The following is a 17,363-nucleotide window of genomic DNA, read 5'->3' on the forward strand; positions in this document are numbered from 1 at the left end:
TAGTAATAATAAATTTGACGTTCACCTTTATCCTCAACTATCTTACAGAATGTCCTTTAAATTGAGCCTGTAATATAAAGCACTTCTTTGTGTGATTTACTATCTGTTGTGGGAACAAAACGGCAACCAAACCAATAGACTGAATACTGAACAAAACCAATAGAGTCAACTTCGAAAACAAATCAAGATTAATAAAATATTTGTAATTTTATAAATTGGTTTATGAACGATTGGTAAAATAGCAAATAATATTTTAAATTCATTTCATTAATAGGGCAAAGGAGGAAGAGGAAAAGGAGACAAAGAATCTTCTGCCAGATAATGCACCATCTGACTGAAAATCATAAACTGTGGAAGAAAGTAATTGAAGAGGAGGAGCGTGAACAGCAATGCAAGTCAGAGCTAAATCTACAGCAGACAGATAATTCATCCTTACCTCAAACTTCAGATGAAATCCAGGTAATTGAAGAAGCAGATGAAGAAGAAGAGAAACAACAAGTTGAGGAAAAATAGTGCTGAATAAGTAATATATTGCTGACATTAGAAACTGCTGTACTTTTTGTTAAAAAGGCCTTATTACTGTGAGAGGGTTCTGGCACTCACCAGGACCCCAGTTCTATGCACTTTTACCCATGGAAATATTTGAGTTTGTATTCCATGAAACAAAGCCCTTTGTGCCATTTGGTGTCCAAGTGTTTTCGTTATGATGCTGCCTTGCAGAATAAAGAGTGCTCATTTTCCATGCGGTACTGGAGGATGTTGCAAAAACTTCAACTTAGCAACTGCTGTTACCAAAGTGAACTGAAAGTTTACCATTTTCCGTTAATAAGGAGGAAGGTGGATTTTAAGCGTGTATCACATGCCCAGTACCTGTCAGGTGGACTTGAAAATTGCAGGTTGTCCCTGTAGGCGTTCAGAATGGAGTACTGCGGTCAAGAGCCTTATTAGAAGGACCTTTGTATTTTTTTTCTCTCTCGAAAAGAATCTGATTTAATACAGGTAACAGATATTAAATCCTTAACTCATTATTTGACTGAGAAAATGTTAGAGTAACTGAAAATTCAAGCTGCATCATTTTTCTGATGTCCTTTAATGTTGTGTACAAAATTTTTTTGGTTTTTGTGCTGGAAGTAATCAGAAATGTGCAGTGGCCAAGCATTTCAGTTTGCTCAAACATCACCATATAATCGTTCTGTAATAGAACGTTCGCATGACATTAATGATGAAAGGTATTTCTTTAATAGTATGTTTTTTTGTCACTGCAACTCAGGATCATGCAAAGATATACATGAAGCAATGCCATTGAAGATATGCAAGTTGTGGTTTGGGGAAGTCATTGACAAAGTATACGGCTTCATCCATTTCTATTTAGATAGTTCAATTGGTCTTTCAAGTCATACATCATAAACAAACATCCTTATGTATCCACATTGCTCGTAGTAAGTTGGTTATTGCACATCACCATGCTGAAAGGCTGCTGTGTATTGCAGTCAGTATACCAGTGAAAAGAGTATACTTGCCATGAGATTTCAGTATGATGGAATAGGACAGATTTGTGTTATGTGTGTTTCCACTACTCTTTTTCCAGTACTCTTTTTCCACAATATAAATTCTAGACATTCCACAAGGGCATTGTACCTGCTCAGACGTATTTATCTGCAAACTCATCCCATGTAAAGATGGTTGCAAAAAAAAATGCATGTACAGCTCTTACACAATATTTGTAAATTAGTTTAGGCTGCAGGTATGTAATTTTCTTATGCAGACTGTACAAAATAGTTACCAACAGTTGTGCACCTTTTTTCATACCAAACAGATATTTTCGATTATGCACAAATAACTACATTATATAAAAATTCATCTGAAATCTTTGTATTAATGGATTGTATCAGAATGCATTTTGTACATATGGAGCAGTTGATACAAGTAGAGGGACAGTAATAATCCTAAGCTAAAAATTTTTAGTAGCAAGAAGTTGGTCTGTAATAGTGACAGGAAATTGTATTGTTCCTTAATTTCTGCAACAATATGTTTGTGTGCCTTTTTACAGCCACCTACAATATTAATAATCAACCTCAAGTTGACATGGGGTCATACAATGAATGCTGAACTCTGTCCTATTAAATCTGAATCCTTAAATTTGTATACTGCTAATAAGCATGTTATATAATCAGACAGACTCCTCAGTGACTGATGAGGAGCAAGGAAGTGGTACTATATCATGGTATAGTACTTGACTGACAAAATAAGGAAAAGTTAATCAGACTAAATGCTCCAACCATGTTTGCCAAATCTTGTGTTAGCTATGCACTAAATGCTAAAAGTTAAACACCTCGTAACAGCACATTCTGTATGTAATTTATTCCATTAAAATTCTCATGGTTTTTATGTATATGTATATATGTGTATATTTTGATATATGCATGTATATACAGTTTTATGGTTACTATCCATTTTGAGTCTTAATTGTGTTTATTTTAAAAAATGTGACTAGGTAAACATATTTTCAGAAAATATTTTAGTGCAGAAAACCGCTACACATTTTCTGTTGATATTTAAGATTACTTAGAGCAATCTATTTGCTTTATAAATTAGTGTGTAATTTTTATATTTGTTTTGAGTGTACTTTTAAAACACTGCCCATGTTTGGTATGTTACAGCCTTTTTAAAAAATGGTAATATGGTACATCATTTTCTTGAGTTTACTGAAGTTCTTCTCTAAGTTCTTTGATCTCTTGGAAAGCATTTTGTACTTCTGGTTTTTTTTTAATATTCTTTCTTGTAATATTTGACTTGAAGTGGTGGTTAGTTCTATCAAGAGAAGACAGTATTTTGATCATTTGCTACCACATTTATCAAAATAGGGTTAAGTAGATGCTATGCTATTGAAAGTCAGTTCACATTAGCTGTCTTATAATAGGACACAGGTGTCAAGTAACACTTTAAAACATTACTTTTGCTAATTTTTCATTTATTTTGTAAATGTAACTGCTTTAACCCTGCCACTGAATGATACGCCTTAAGTCAATTTCCTTGCATTTAAGTTAATAGATTTATACAATTTACTAACTTATGTAATTTACTAAGTTAAATTCATCTTCACTTATCATTTAATTTAATTGAAATTATCCCAAATCCACAAAGAAAACTTAATCAGTGTGCTGTTAATTACTGAATGAGAACATTTTATCTACATCTCTATCTCCACTTGAAACCTCAGTATGGATAAAATTATTTATTTTGTCATCAACAACAGGTATGGTACTTCTGGTGCAAGCAAAGATTTTATAATTGTGTTTATTTATTCTATTCCCACCTTTTCAATCTTTTTCACCTGTTTAACTATGCATTTGATACAATCTGTTTAAGCAAATTCACTCATTTTTTGGCACTTACATTTTTTGTACCAGTTCACCAACAGTGTTTTGTCATGATAGACTAATCTCTCTGTATCAATTTTGCATCAGTTGTCAGCTAAAATAGTCAAAAATAGAATAGCTTCCAATTTTCATTGTCACAAAACTTTCATTGTGACTGCATCATGAGGTATCTGCTTAACTTGTCTCAAGATATTTGAATATGATATACCAGAGGAGGCTCAGGAAATAAAAATAGAGGTGTATGGACTTATGTGAAGCATAGGCAGCAGTAAACTTTTCCTCATGGCAGAATTGTTGAAGACCAAATGACAAAAAAGTCAGAAGTTCAAAATTATATCTAAGTATGTATACCATATACAAGCTTGACATTCATCTTGCACTCATCCACAAGACTATAGAATCCATGAGAAACCACATACAACAAAGACCACCAAACAACCAATGTGTAAAAGAGGACCAATCATGCAAATAGTAAAAAAAAAGTAACAAATAACACAGAACATGAGCTGCAAAGTCCCGAAAGTGAGTCCACCTGTACAAAATCATTTAAGCACTGAGGCGAGTGAAGCCTCTCCAGGAACCCACTGGCTGTAGGGCAATAACTGCTCCCAAACCTGACGGCATGAGACCCAAGACTCCTGTACTTCCTGTCCATTGAGAGAAGAAAGGGATACGTGTCAAATGTTGTCTTCTCACATCAGATGGAAGGTGCAGGAGTTGATGATTTTAATCTGGCTTGACGCTTTAATCATCTCAGAGTAAATGGAGCTGAGCATGGGTTCATTTACTGCTGTTGGGCTTCATTGGGCCTCAATGCAGCATCCATCCCCAGCGATGGCCGTACATGTATTCTGGATAGTCAAGTTCGCCAAATTCTTCAGGAAGTCGTAAGATCGCTAGTTCATTTAGATGGTACAAAAATACATTTCTTAAAGGGAAATTACAGGCTGCAGATTGCAGTGATCATAATTCAGAGAAGTATATCTAGTAGAGTACCTAGAAGTTTTGTGAGCTGGCCACAGAACGTTACCATATGTTGCCAGGACCATCTAGGTTAGGCCACTGTAAAGAAAAAGGTTTGGAGGTCAACTGAGGAAGATTAGTTGAATGCAGAACAAACTGCCTCTTGGAGGCAGGTACCCTGAAAGAGGCTTGAATTATCAAGGCATAGTAGACTTGTGGAACATGGTAACTGGGATTAGTAGAGATATCTGTGATTGGCACATGTATGATGGTGTGTGGAATGGGCATAGTGAACCAAAGGGACTGTTTACGTTGTGTGGCTCTATTGTTCATAAGATGGCTATTCTTAGCTCTAGGTAATAAAAAGCAGCAAGCTGGAGCTATACAGCATTGAACCAAGCAATTCATCCCACTACATCCACATTGACCATTGAACACCTATGCATATTAATCCCATCCTCTGGCACTCGACCCAACCTTCAATGTTTGGGCAATTCAAGTGCCCATCTATATACTTATGAACTGCTTATTTAGTGCATTCCAGATACTCGCCATTCTTGGAGGAAAAAATGCCTCTCAGATCCTCTCTATTCACCTATTATCTACCTGCCTTTGTCTCCCATTTCCACTGTTTCCCTGCCTGGCTTGATCTGCCCACCATGTTTCACCCTCCTCTGTCTCCTTATTACCTCTGTCTCCTGTCTCAACACTTGCCCTCTATACTGGTTTTCTTCTTCAGTGTTAGTCCTCATGCAGGATTTTGACCACAAAAATGAACATTCCTTCCCTCTCCCTTCTATATTTGGAGTTCTTCTAGAAAATTGTTGCTCAAGATATCAGCATCTGCAGTATACTCTTCCCTAACTTTCCTCTCCTTGCCCTAAGTCTATATCCTACTTCTATGAACTCCTGATGAAGCATAAAGTTTTCTTTAGTGTACTCAAACTATTCCCTTCATAATTTGATATACATCAGTCACATCCCTTCTTAATTTTCTCCGCTCCAGGGAAGGCTGATCTTGCTTCCCCTTTCTGGCCTTGAAACTGAAAAGTTCTATCGTGAGGTGAATCTTCTCTACACCCTTTGCAGCTCCATTGCGTCGTGTAATATGGTGGCCAGAAATGATAACTGAATGCACTACTCTAGTTGATGTCTGACCAACGTCTTATAAAGTTGGTGCAGATTCTCCCTCTTGTATTTGGTGTCAATATCCCACATGCTTTCTTAACCACATTATTTACCTGTGCTGCCACTTTCAATATCACTTTGTTCCTCAGTACTGCCTAGGACCCTGTCACTCATGGTATATATTCTACTCTCAATAGTATTCCCAAATTACATCACTTTACATTTATTTGAATTGAACTCCATCTGCCATTTCTCTGTATTTTATCAAAACATTGATATCACCCTATAGCCTAGGACTACCTTTCACATCTGAATTTCTTATGTATGCGTATTACAAACAGCAGGGGTCCCAGCACTGATCTCTATGGAACATCACTAGTCAAACAACCCTGTACCCATCACCTTCTGTTTTTTATTGTCATGTCAGTTTTGGATCCAGTTTATCAACTTGCCATGGATCTCATGGGCCTAACTTTTTGGGCTAGTCCCCCATGTAGGACGTTTTCAGAGAATTTACTGAAATCCATGTAAGCCAAATCTACTCACTGTCCTCATCAATACACTACGTTACTTTTCAAAACATTCAGACAAGTTCTATTCTTAAAAAAGCTATGCTTGCTATCTCTGATCAGTCCCTACTTTTCCAAGTGTTTATGACCTCAAATGTTTTTTACCCCAGTACGTTCCTTACTTCTGATAGGCTTACAATTCTGTAATTATGAGGCTTTTTCTTTCTACCCTTCTTGAAAACCATGCCACATAATGCAATCCTGTTCTCTGATGATTGTAATAAGTACTGTTTACTCTTTGCCATAAATGTTGCTTGTCCTGCTAAGTTCCTCCAGCATTTTGTGTGTGTTGCTAAGTAGTGTTAAGGAATGTTCTCTTAGGTGGATTGTTTTTGACCTTGGCCTAGATCAAGTAATGGTATAATTGATTTATGGAATTTAAAATTAAGACTGTTTTTGTTTCTGAGATTGCTCTGACCAGTTAGAAACCAAATTCTACCGGTCTATGTTTTCTGAAATAGGTATACTGGAATTTGGCTTCAAATGTTGAAAGAACAGCATTATTAGAAAACCTTTAACTCTCAATGGGATAAGTTCCTGTACATTATTTCTTGTTTTGTCACATGACAGAAAACATTTCCATGTTTCAGGCAGCTTCATCCCATAGCAAAATGTTTTCAATGTCAACTTCTCCTTTTATAGGTACATAGAAAAAAAACTTCTTATTCCATTGGAAAAATAATGTGGTTCGTAGATATTTTCTATATTATTCACAGTACTGCTCTTGAAGTATAGTGATTACCCCTGGCTAGAAATAACCTGCTAGTTAAATCTTACTCATGAATGTCTTCATTTATAAATATGGAAATGGTTTTCCCATTCATCTAATGAACATTTAGTACATTGAAATGTGAGGGTTTGACTTACAGATTTATCTGATTAGAGCTATGGCTGGACCTGAGAATTTGGGAATTAAAATTTTGGCCTTTCCAGCTTCCAAGGGATTTGAATTTGGTTGCAAATACTGCACTAGATCAATTAATGTTGTAATGCTTTGGATATTGTTCTTTGGAATTTAGGGTTCTGATATTCAAAATAGTTAATTTACAGTACTATACCGTCTTTTGGAATATGAAAGGTCCAAATGTTACTTGTGCAGCACCTGAAGTAGTATGTTTGGTATCTTGACCATCCAGTGCTTCAGACCTCCAACACCATTCTAGCACAGGGATGTAAGTATATAGGTATAACTATCACTTTTGTGTTAATACATTGATTCTGCATGAAAATTGGATCATTGCCACCATAAGTATTACAGTGTTCATTTTGTGAAGAAAGAAATTAATCATTAAAAAGAGAACAAAAGTATTCAAAGACCCAAGATATATCCTGACTCGAGGAGAAACAACACATCATTGTTCATATGTAGAGTCTGAGTTTTACAGATGTGGATAGGAAGATATGTGATTTGTAAATTAACTAGCAATCAACTTCAGAATAATCACTTTCCAGAAATACAAATTTCACAAGTAAGTATTAGGGCATTATAGAATGTTTGCAAATGAAGCAGGTTGTTGTATCTCATGTGTCCATGTTGTTAACACTTCATCCAGAATTTGGAGATATGATAAACATTACAAACAGCTGTGACGTTTTAGAGGTAACTTGATCTTTGCTTTTGTTCCATTTTCCATCAAGTAGAATCTGTGCATTTAACTTCTGGAACTTGCAAAAGTGTTATGCTTTCATTTTAGTTGAAAGGAAAGACTCTTGTGCTTCATATTGGTGGTATCCCCTATTTTTGTAGATTGTTAAATTCACAAAATCCATAGTCATCCATGTGCCTTGCCAGGTTGAAGTTTTGGTGAGAAAGTAAGAATGAGCTGCAAGATCTATCAACGACTAGGATTTTAATTTATTTCAAATAGCAATTTCACATTATTGTTCAAAAATAAATTGATTATTATATGCGTGTCCTAATATGCATATTTAGAGTGGCCAAGCAATTATGGCTTTGCACAATCCAAAAGAAACCATTATATAGATAGACTTTCAAGAGTCATTATAGAATTGAAGGATTCAGCACTAGTGTAAACCATGTAGGCTAATCTTGAGTTACTTACAGATGTTAAAAGCCCTTGAGAAAAATTAAATTGTTACCATGTTATGTCTATTTTAATATTTGTGTATGTGTAACAAGTCAATCAGTAACTTTGTTAATATTAACTGGTTTGGCACAACATAGTTCATGTGTTGTACTGTTTTATGTTTTATGTCCTAATATTACCATAATTCTTTTTCTTAGAAACACCAAGTAAACATGTGTAAAATGTATCTTGACACACTCAAAAATTAGATTTTCTTTGACTCCTGTCAAAAGTTGGTAAGGCCATATAATTGTTAAATGTATTTGAAGGAAGCAATTGTTATGTACTTGCTGATGGAAACCCATGTGTGAAATAGTGTATAATGTTTATTTTATCTAGGAGGTAAACATTTTCTCATTTGTAGTCCCAGAATAACTGTGTGGAACCCTATATCCTGTCTAGCTTTGGAAATAGATTGCTGATTCAGAAGCATCACTTAGTCAGCATCTGAAACTCCCCATTCAATAACTTTCTGGAAGCACCCTCTCCAAGTAGCCTCTAGTGGTTTAAAATTTCAGTTTAGCTTCAACTTCTGGACAGTTAAAAAGGATGGATAGATTCAGATCCCAAGAATGAATGAAACCTTCTGCAACTGAACTATCACTTTGAAATTTTCCAGCATAAACACATTTCTCATCTTGTGTGAGAGTTAATGTGTAAGAAAGCAGTAGAGAGTTTGAAAATCAATATTTTCAAAGCCAAAGTGATATAATAGTGATTTTTTTATTCCTAACCCTTGTGGATCATTGCGGTTTCCTATGAAATAAAGATATATTGGCGTTTCTTTATGAACAGGAAATAGACTCAATAAAATTTGAAGACTACAGAACAGCGATGTTTGACCTTACTGCTCTCAGATTGCAAAGGTGAGAACTGCAAAATCAAACTGGTTAACTTTGTTTGCAACCTACTGAACTGCAAGAAAAAAGTTGAATCAACAAGTGAATTAGTTCTACTTTTAACATTGCTTATTTTGAGTCTTTATCAGTGATTTGTTTTAGAATTCCAGCAGAGGTTGTTTTGGGCATAATTTTAACACTGATTAGCTGTAGTAGCAACTGTAACATTTCATGTTTATTGGACACAATTTTACAGTTTTAGTTGAAAAAGTACAGATTCTGGAAATTTGAAACAAACCGAAAATGCTATAAACACTTAACAAATAAAGCAGCTTCTATGAAGAATGAAGCAGAATTAATATCTTACTTCAGTTCTCATACAAGGTCGTCTGCCTGATGTATTGGCTGTCCTGCTAAGTATTGTTTCCTTAGGGTTGTCATGGCTGGTAGGGGGAGGGTAGTGGGTATAAACTCCCACTATTAAATTCTCCCAATGGCATGCATTTCAGGTAGCCTCTTGACAACCAAGTCCAGCTCCCGGCCTTCATGTATGCTTACCTACTAAGCCCATTGGAACCATTTCTGCTGTCAGGAAAAGGGGCAAAAGTGGGTTAAAACCAGTTGCTTCAAGCAGATGGGGCTCATCAGTTGTGGTTGGCAGCTCATCCAGGAGAAAGGAAACCCTGATCTTAAGCCTCCGCTGTCTTGCAACTATAACCCACATGGAAGGCTTCGGGAGTACCCCGAGGAAATATCTGGAACTGGAGTCCCTAATGCAGTCCTACGTTGAGTTCAACACTGACTGGCAACTCTTGTGACGCCACTGATACCAATTTATATTAGTCTCTGCTGTTCCTTTGGGTTCATTAGCTGTGTGGAGAAGGGAAGTGTGCTGCATGAGCAATAGCTTGCTCTTCATATTGTACTGCCCTGGTTTGCGTACTGGCTTACCAAATGATAACCAATATGCAAAATCCATAGTTGACACAGACCAGCAGAGGGCCTCATTCCAGCAAAACATTTATGGTATTTTATTTCCTATAGCTTTACATTCTGAGCCTATGGATTTAATCAAATTTATTGTAAAATTACTTGGTATTTGACAAGACAAAAATAAAGACCTGACAGCTGACAGTGTTTTTTAAAGTATTATCGTTGTTTTGGGAAAATGTGGTAACCAGTTAGCACAAAGAGATTAAAAACATAATTAATTGTTATACTTATGTTGATTAAGAGACTTGTCAGATTGCTGGATAAGTTTTGGTTAAATACCAGTCAATTTAATATGTCTATCCAACAAGTTCAACTGAACCTTGACTTTTACCTTTTCTGAAATATGACCTTTCTCACTGGAGCATTAAGCATTAGTTTAATATTTATGCCTTGTGGAATTGGAATATATTTACTTTTATTAACTAATGCAGAGGAATTTGACCACTGATCCACAAAGTATCTCCAAAGCAATCTTGCAAAGCCATTTCTGTTTTGACCTTACACTTGAGGAAAATGTCACTGTACTATTTGGCTTTCCAGTTGCTTGCTACACCTGCATGTTAGCTTTCAGTGACCCGTGTACAAAGACATCTAGGTTGCTTTGAAGATGAATATTACTGAATTGCCCATCAGTTATAAGATACTTTGCATTTCAGTTCTCTACATGAAAGGAGGAAACTTTGCATTTTCTCACTTTATAGATGTGTATAATTTTTTGAGATACAGCTTGGTAAACCCTCACCATCCAGTTACTCGCATGTGACCAATTAATCTACCAGGCTCTATGTGTTTGGAATGTGGGAGGAAATCAGACCACCTGCAGGAAACACTCTGTCAAACTCCTTTCAGACAGCAGTGGAATTGAACCCGGGTCACTGGCCCTGTAATAACATTATGCTAACCACTACGCTACCATGCTGCCTCGTATTGTGTCTGCTACTTTTTTCAAGTCACAATCTCACCTAGTTTTTCATCATCAACTTTTGGTCCATAAGCCAAATCAATTTTAAGGATGGCTGTGTCTCAAGCACGTTTCCCTGCTGTACCCTTCTGATCATAGCTTGCTAGCCTGAGAAAGATAATTGTATTCTTACTCTGCTTTTGGTCAGATCACCAATTCTGTAGTCAGATCTTTTATTAACTGTTGCTTTGTTTGCTCAAACCTTTTTTTTACTTCAGTCTTAATGGGACCCTATTAAAAGTTCTTTTAAAAACTCAAATACATGTTGTTCACCAGTTCCTCCCCTGCCCCTCCTCTCAATCTATTGGAGTCAAATCATTTTTTCTGAATCAGATTTATTATCACTGATTTCTGATAGGAAATTTGTTCGCAAAATTACTATAAATTGGCATAATAATAAAGGAATAATAGTGTTCATTGTTTCATTTAAGGTTTATTTTTCATATATCCAAGGAAGCTTTTCTCAATCCTATTATTTTCAAACTAGTTTTGCTAATTCTTCACAATAGACTCCAAAATCTCCCTCACCAGTGATGTTAGGTTAGTAGGTTTATACAGTGCCTTGAAGAAGTTTTCAGCCCACCCTGACCCCCAAACCAGCCAAACTGGTGCTGGTGAACCATGGCAATGTTCTGCAGGCTAAGTAAAATACTTCAAAATACACTTTTATTAAATTACTCTCACTGCAATCTGCTACGTGCAATTTCTCTTCAAAACAGTGTACTTTTAAATCAACTTAACAACCTACAGATTACACGATTTTATGAATGACTTGGTGGACTTAGTTCTCAAGCAAGTATTTACGGTGCCTTTAAGTAGATGAAGGTTCATCGCCATAGTTGGAAGTGAGGCAGTGGAGAAACGGTATTCCAAGGCGGGCTGAAACACAGAGGGATGAGGCCCCCTTTACCCAGCACACTGTTAGAAAAATGTGCTGTCGCTGGAGAACAAAATTGAGGACCTGAAGGAAAGATTGCTGTATCGGAAGGAAATGAGAGATTGTTGTGTTCTATGTTTGGATGAGACATGGCTTACTCCGAGAATACCAGACTCGAGGGTTCTTGATTAACAGAATGAACCAAAATGCTGATTTAGAAAAAAGCAAAAAATGGAGGTATGTGCTTCATGATAAGCTCTTGGTAGTGCTGTGATGTGGCAGTTTTGTGGAACTTGTGTTCACTCGACTTTGAACATCTAATGGTCAAATGCTATTTACCTAGGGAGTTTTCTAAATTCCTGACTGCAGTTTACATACCACCAGCGGCCGACTGCAATCAAGTATTTGAGATTCTACAAAAAGTTTTCTCCAAATAAGAAACAGTCCATCCTGACACATTTCAAATCATAATAGAGGACTTCAATACGGCTTATGTGAAGAAAACTCTGCCCAATTATCATCAGCATATAACCTGTAGTACCAGTGGTCCCAACACACGAGACCTGTGTTATATTAAGATAAGGATTGTCTAACAGGGCATTCCAATAAATCTAATTACTTGTCTGCCCTACCTGCATACAGGCGGAGGCTAAAGATCAAACCTCCAGGGGGATTAGGATAACAAGGGTGGTCAAGTGAAGTGGAGCAGTTACGGGATTGCTTCAAGTCAGTGGACTGGGCCGTGTTCAAGAATTCATCTATAGATCTGAATGAGTATACCATAGTGGTCACAGACTTTATTAAAACAGTTGTAGACAAGTGTGTGTCAACAAAGTTATCCAGAGTCTTCCCCAACTGGAAGCCCTGGATGAACCATGAGATCGGCAATCTGCTGAGATCCTTATCAGAGGCAAACAAGTCTGGTGACCAAGAAGGTTACAAGATGTCCATGTACAATCTCTGGAAAGCCACCTCACAGGCAAAGTGGCAATTCTGGACTAAACCTGAATCAATGAAAGATGCTTGACAGTTATGGCAAGGCTTGAATACTGTCACCTTAAATCAAGTGACATAGATGAGCTCAATGGCTTCTATGCTTGCTTTGACCGTCAAAACATGAGGGAACTATCATTAGCTCCCACAGCCCCTGATGATCTTGTGATTTCAGTCTCTGAGGACAATATGCGAGCAACCTTCAAGGATACAAGCCCATGAAAAGCATCTGGCCCAGACGGGGCTCCTGCCCAAGTACTAAAGATCTGTGCTGATCAACTGGTAAGAATATTCGCTGAGATCTTCAATCTTCCACTTCAGCAGTGTGAGGTACCTACCTGCTTCAAGCAGTTTTCAATTATCCTGGTGCCTAAGAAGAATGTGGTAATCTGCCTCCATGACTATCATTCAGTAGCATTTACATCCACAGTAATGAAGTGTTTTGAGAGATTGGTGATGAAGCATATCAACTCCTGCCTGAGAAGCAACTTGCATCTCCTCCAATTTGCCTACTAGAACAAAAGATCCACAGCAGAAGCCGTCTCATTGTCTCCTCACTTAACCAGGGAACATCTGGGCATAAGCGATGCATACTTTAAGAGCAATACACACAAAATGCTAGAGATACTCAGCAGGCCAGGCAGCTTCTATAGAAAAAAGTACAGTTGACATTTCGGGCCGTAACATTGACTGTACTTTTTTCCATAGATGCTGCCTGGTCTGCTGCGTTTCTTCAGCATTTTGTGTGTTGCTCAGATTTCCAGCATCTGCAGGATTTATCTTGTTTGCATACTTTAAGATGCTCTTTATCGACTACAGCTTGGCATTCAATTTCATCATCTCAAAACTAATTAATAAGACTTTGGCCTCAATACCTCCTCGATTTCTTCACTTGCAGACTCTATTGTGTTCGGATTGGCAATAACATCTCCTCCACATTCTCCACCAGCACAGGTGTACCACAAAATGATGTGGTTTGCCCCCTGCTTTCTTGCTTCACTGTTATGACTGTGTGGCTAAGCACGGCTCCAGTGCCATATTCAAGTTTGCTGATATAGGACAAATCAAAGGTGGTGGTGAATCAACATATAGGAAGGAGATTGAAAACCCAGCTGAGTGGTTTTCAAAACAGCTACTCTCACTCAATGGCAGCAAGATCCAAGAAGCTGAATATTGACTTCACGAGGAGGAAACCAGAGCTCCATGAGCCGGTGTTCATCAGAGGATCTGAAGTGGAGACAGTCAGCAACTTTAAATTCCTTGGTGCTATTATTTCAGAGGATCTGTCCTGGGCCCAGCACATAAGTGCAATTATGAAGGGAGTATAGCAGCTCCTCTACGTCCTTAGAAATTTATGAAGATTTGACATGACATCTAAAAGTTTGATAAATTTCTATAGATGTGTGGTGTAAAATATTGACTGGCTGCATCACAGCCTGGTATGGAAACACCAATGCCCTTGAACGGGAAATGCTACAAAAAGTAGTAGATACAGTTCAGTCCATCACAGATAAAGCTCTCCCCACCATTGAGCACATCTACATGAAGCATTGTCGCAGGAAGACAGCATCAATCGTCAGGGACTCTCTTCCCAAGGACATGCTCTCTTCTCACTGCTGCCATCAGGAAGAAGGTGCAGGAGCCTTAGGACTCACACCAGCAGGTTCAGGAATAATTATTACTCCTGACCATCAGGCTCTTGAACCTAAGGGGATAACTCCACTCAACTTCACTTGTCTCATCATTGAAATGTTCCCAGAACCTATGGACTCACTTTCAAGGACTTTTCATCTCGTGTTCTCAATATTTATTGCTTATTTGTTTATGATTATTTCTTTTTGTATTTGCACAGTGGTTGAATGCCCAAGATAGTGTGGTCTTTAAGTGATTATATTATAGTTATTGTTCTATTATGAATTTATTGAGTATGCCTGCAAGAAAATGAATCTCCCGGTTTATGGTGACATATGTGATTACTTTGGTAATACATTTACTTTGAACTATGAACCCTTTGTTCACCTAAATGAGTATTAAAACCAGGGATTTTGATCAATTTAACAGATAATTTCATTTCTGAAGCACATGCTCCTTTTTCCCCCACAGTAGAGTCCAGAAAACGGGGGAAATTTTAAAGCATGAAAAACTAAAAATACAAAAAGTGAAATATCAGGAATTCAGAAGTATTCATTCCCTTCGCTCTGTACTTAGTTGAGCCACCTCTCACAGCTGTTACTGCCAGTAATCTTTGTTGGATAAGTCTTTATTAGCTCCACACAACATGATGGAAGAAGATTTGCTCATTCCTCCTTGCAAAATAGATCAAGCTGTACCAGGTTAGTTAGGGAGCAACAGTGGACAGCAATCTTGAGGTCTTGCCAGAGATGTTCAATTGGGTTAAGGTCAGGACTGTGACTGGGCCACTCAAGGACATCAATTTTCTTAATTTGAAGCCACTCCATGGTTTCTCTGGCAGTGTGCTTTGGGTCATTGTTCTGCAAGATGAACTTCCTCCCCACTTTAAGCTTTCTGGCAGAGGCTAGCAGCTTTTATTTAGGGTCTCTTTATATTTAGCAGCATTTATCTTCCCATCAATCCTAATCAGATTTCCAGTCCTTGCTCCTGAAAAGCATCCCCATAGCATGACACCATACTTTACAGTAGGGATGGTGTTACCTGACTGATGCATGGTATTTGATTTGTGCCACATGTATCACTTAGTGTTGAGACCAAAAAGTTCCACTTCAGTCTCATCCAACCACAAAACCTTCAACATCTTTACAATATCTTCTAAATTACGCTTTACGAAGTCTTAATGGGCAAGGATATACTTTTTTCTTTTCTAATCTTCCTTGCAATTCTTCCACGAATATGCTTTTTGTGCAAGGCCTTAGAGATTGTGGAGCCATGAATTCTCCAGTTGTAGCCACTGACCTCTGCAGCTCACTCAGTGTGACTGTTGGGGTCACAGTAGCTTCTCTTACAAGTGTCATTCTTCTCCAGCGACTAGACTATCTGACCTAGCTAGTGTGGCTGTGGTTTCATATTTTTTCCACTTTTTCATGATGGACTGCAGTGAGCTCTGAGGTACATTCAGTGCCTTTGAGATAATTTTGTACCCTTCCCCAGATTTATGCTTCTCTACTATCATTTCCCTGGCTTACTTTGAAAGCTCTTTTGTCTTTATTTTGGTTTGGTCAGTTGAAAATCTACCATACTGTCGGACCTTACAGAGAGAGGGGGTGTTTATTCAGGCGATCCAAAAATTTTATATATATCAACAAATTGGGTGAGTTAGTAAGGTAATATACAATATTGCACCTGAGGAAAGTTGGTATGGTGATTACAAAGGGGATGAATACTTTTTCAGCCTCACAATTTTGTTTTTTTAAATTTTTAGCGAACTGTTTACAGGGTTTGGCAGCATCTCTAGGAAGAGGTGCAGTCGACGTTTCAGGCCGACGAAGGGTCTCGGCCTGAAACGTCAACTGCACCTCCTCCTAGAGATGCTGCCTGGCCTGCTGTGTTCACCAGCAACTTTGATGTGTGTTGCTTGAATTTCCAGCATCTGCAGAATTCCTGTTGTTTACAGGGTTTGGAATTTTTCTTTTCATTTGACACGAAACACAGTGTTTTAAGACCATAAGACAAAGGAGCAGAAGTCGGCCATTCGGCCCATCGAGTCTTCTCCGCCATTTTATCATTAGCTGATCCATTTTCCCATTTAGTCCCACTCCCCCACCTTCTCACCGTAACCTTTGATGCCCTGGCTACTCGGATACCTATCAATCTCTGCCTTAAATACACCCAATGACGTGGCGTCCACTGCCACCCGTGGCAACAAATTCCATAGATTCACCACGCTCTAGCTAAAAAGATTTCTTTGCATCTCTGTTCTGAATGGGCGCCCTTCAATCCTTAAGTCATGCCCTCTCGTACTAGACTCCCCCACCATGGGAAACAACTTTGCCACATCCACTCTGTCCATGCCTTTCAACATTGGAAATGTTTCTATGCGGTCCCCCCTCATTCTTCTAAATGCCAAGGAGTACAGTCCAAGAGCGGACAAATGTTCCTCATATGTTAACCGTCTCATTCCTGGAATCTTTCTAGTGAATCTTCTCTGTACCCTCTCCAACGTCAGCACATCCTTTCTGAAATAAGGAGCCCAAAACTGCCCACAGTACTCCAAGTGAGGTCTCACCAGCGCCTTATAGAGCCTCAACATCACATTCCTGCTCCTATACTCTATTCCTCTAGAAATGAATGCCAACATTGCATTCACCTTCTTTGCCACCAACTTAACCTGGAGATTAACCTTAAGGGTATCCTGCACGAGGACTCCCAAGTCCTGTTGCATCTCAGAACTTTGAATTCTCTCCCTATTTAAATAATAGTCTGCCCGTTTATTTCTTCTGCCAAAGTGCATAACCATACACTTTCCAACATCGTATTTCATTTGCCACTTCTTTGCCCATTCTTCCAATCTATCCAACTCTCTCTATAGACTCTCTGTTTCCTCAGCACTACCGGCCCCTCCACCTATCATTGTATCATCAGCGAACTTAGCCACAAC

The 17,363-nt window shown here is 38.1% G+C and overlaps 1 protein-coding gene across 2 annotated transcripts in view; it reads left to right on the forward strand.

The window, feature by feature from the left end:
* Positions 1 to 10,091, forward strand: part of pde3b (phosphodiesterase 3B) — a 209,267-nt gene extending 199,176 nt beyond the window's left edge. For both annotated transcript variants that reach the window (XM_063061900.1, XM_063061901.1), the window contains exon 16: positions 275 to 10,091. In XM_063061900.1, coding sequence (XP_062917970.1) covers positions 275 to 513 — 239 coding nt within the window. In that variant the 3' untranslated portion in view covers positions 514 to 10,091. The remainder of the gene's footprint in view (positions 1 to 274) is intronic.
* Positions 10,092 to 17,363: the final 7,272 nt, after the last annotated feature.

This window comes from Mobula hypostoma, chromosome 11 (assembly GCF_963921235.1).
Source record: "Mobula hypostoma chromosome 11, sMobHyp1.1, whole genome shotgun sequence".
Classification (NCBI taxonomy): domain Eukaryota; kingdom Metazoa; phylum Chordata; class Chondrichthyes; order Myliobatiformes; family Myliobatidae; genus Mobula; species Mobula hypostoma.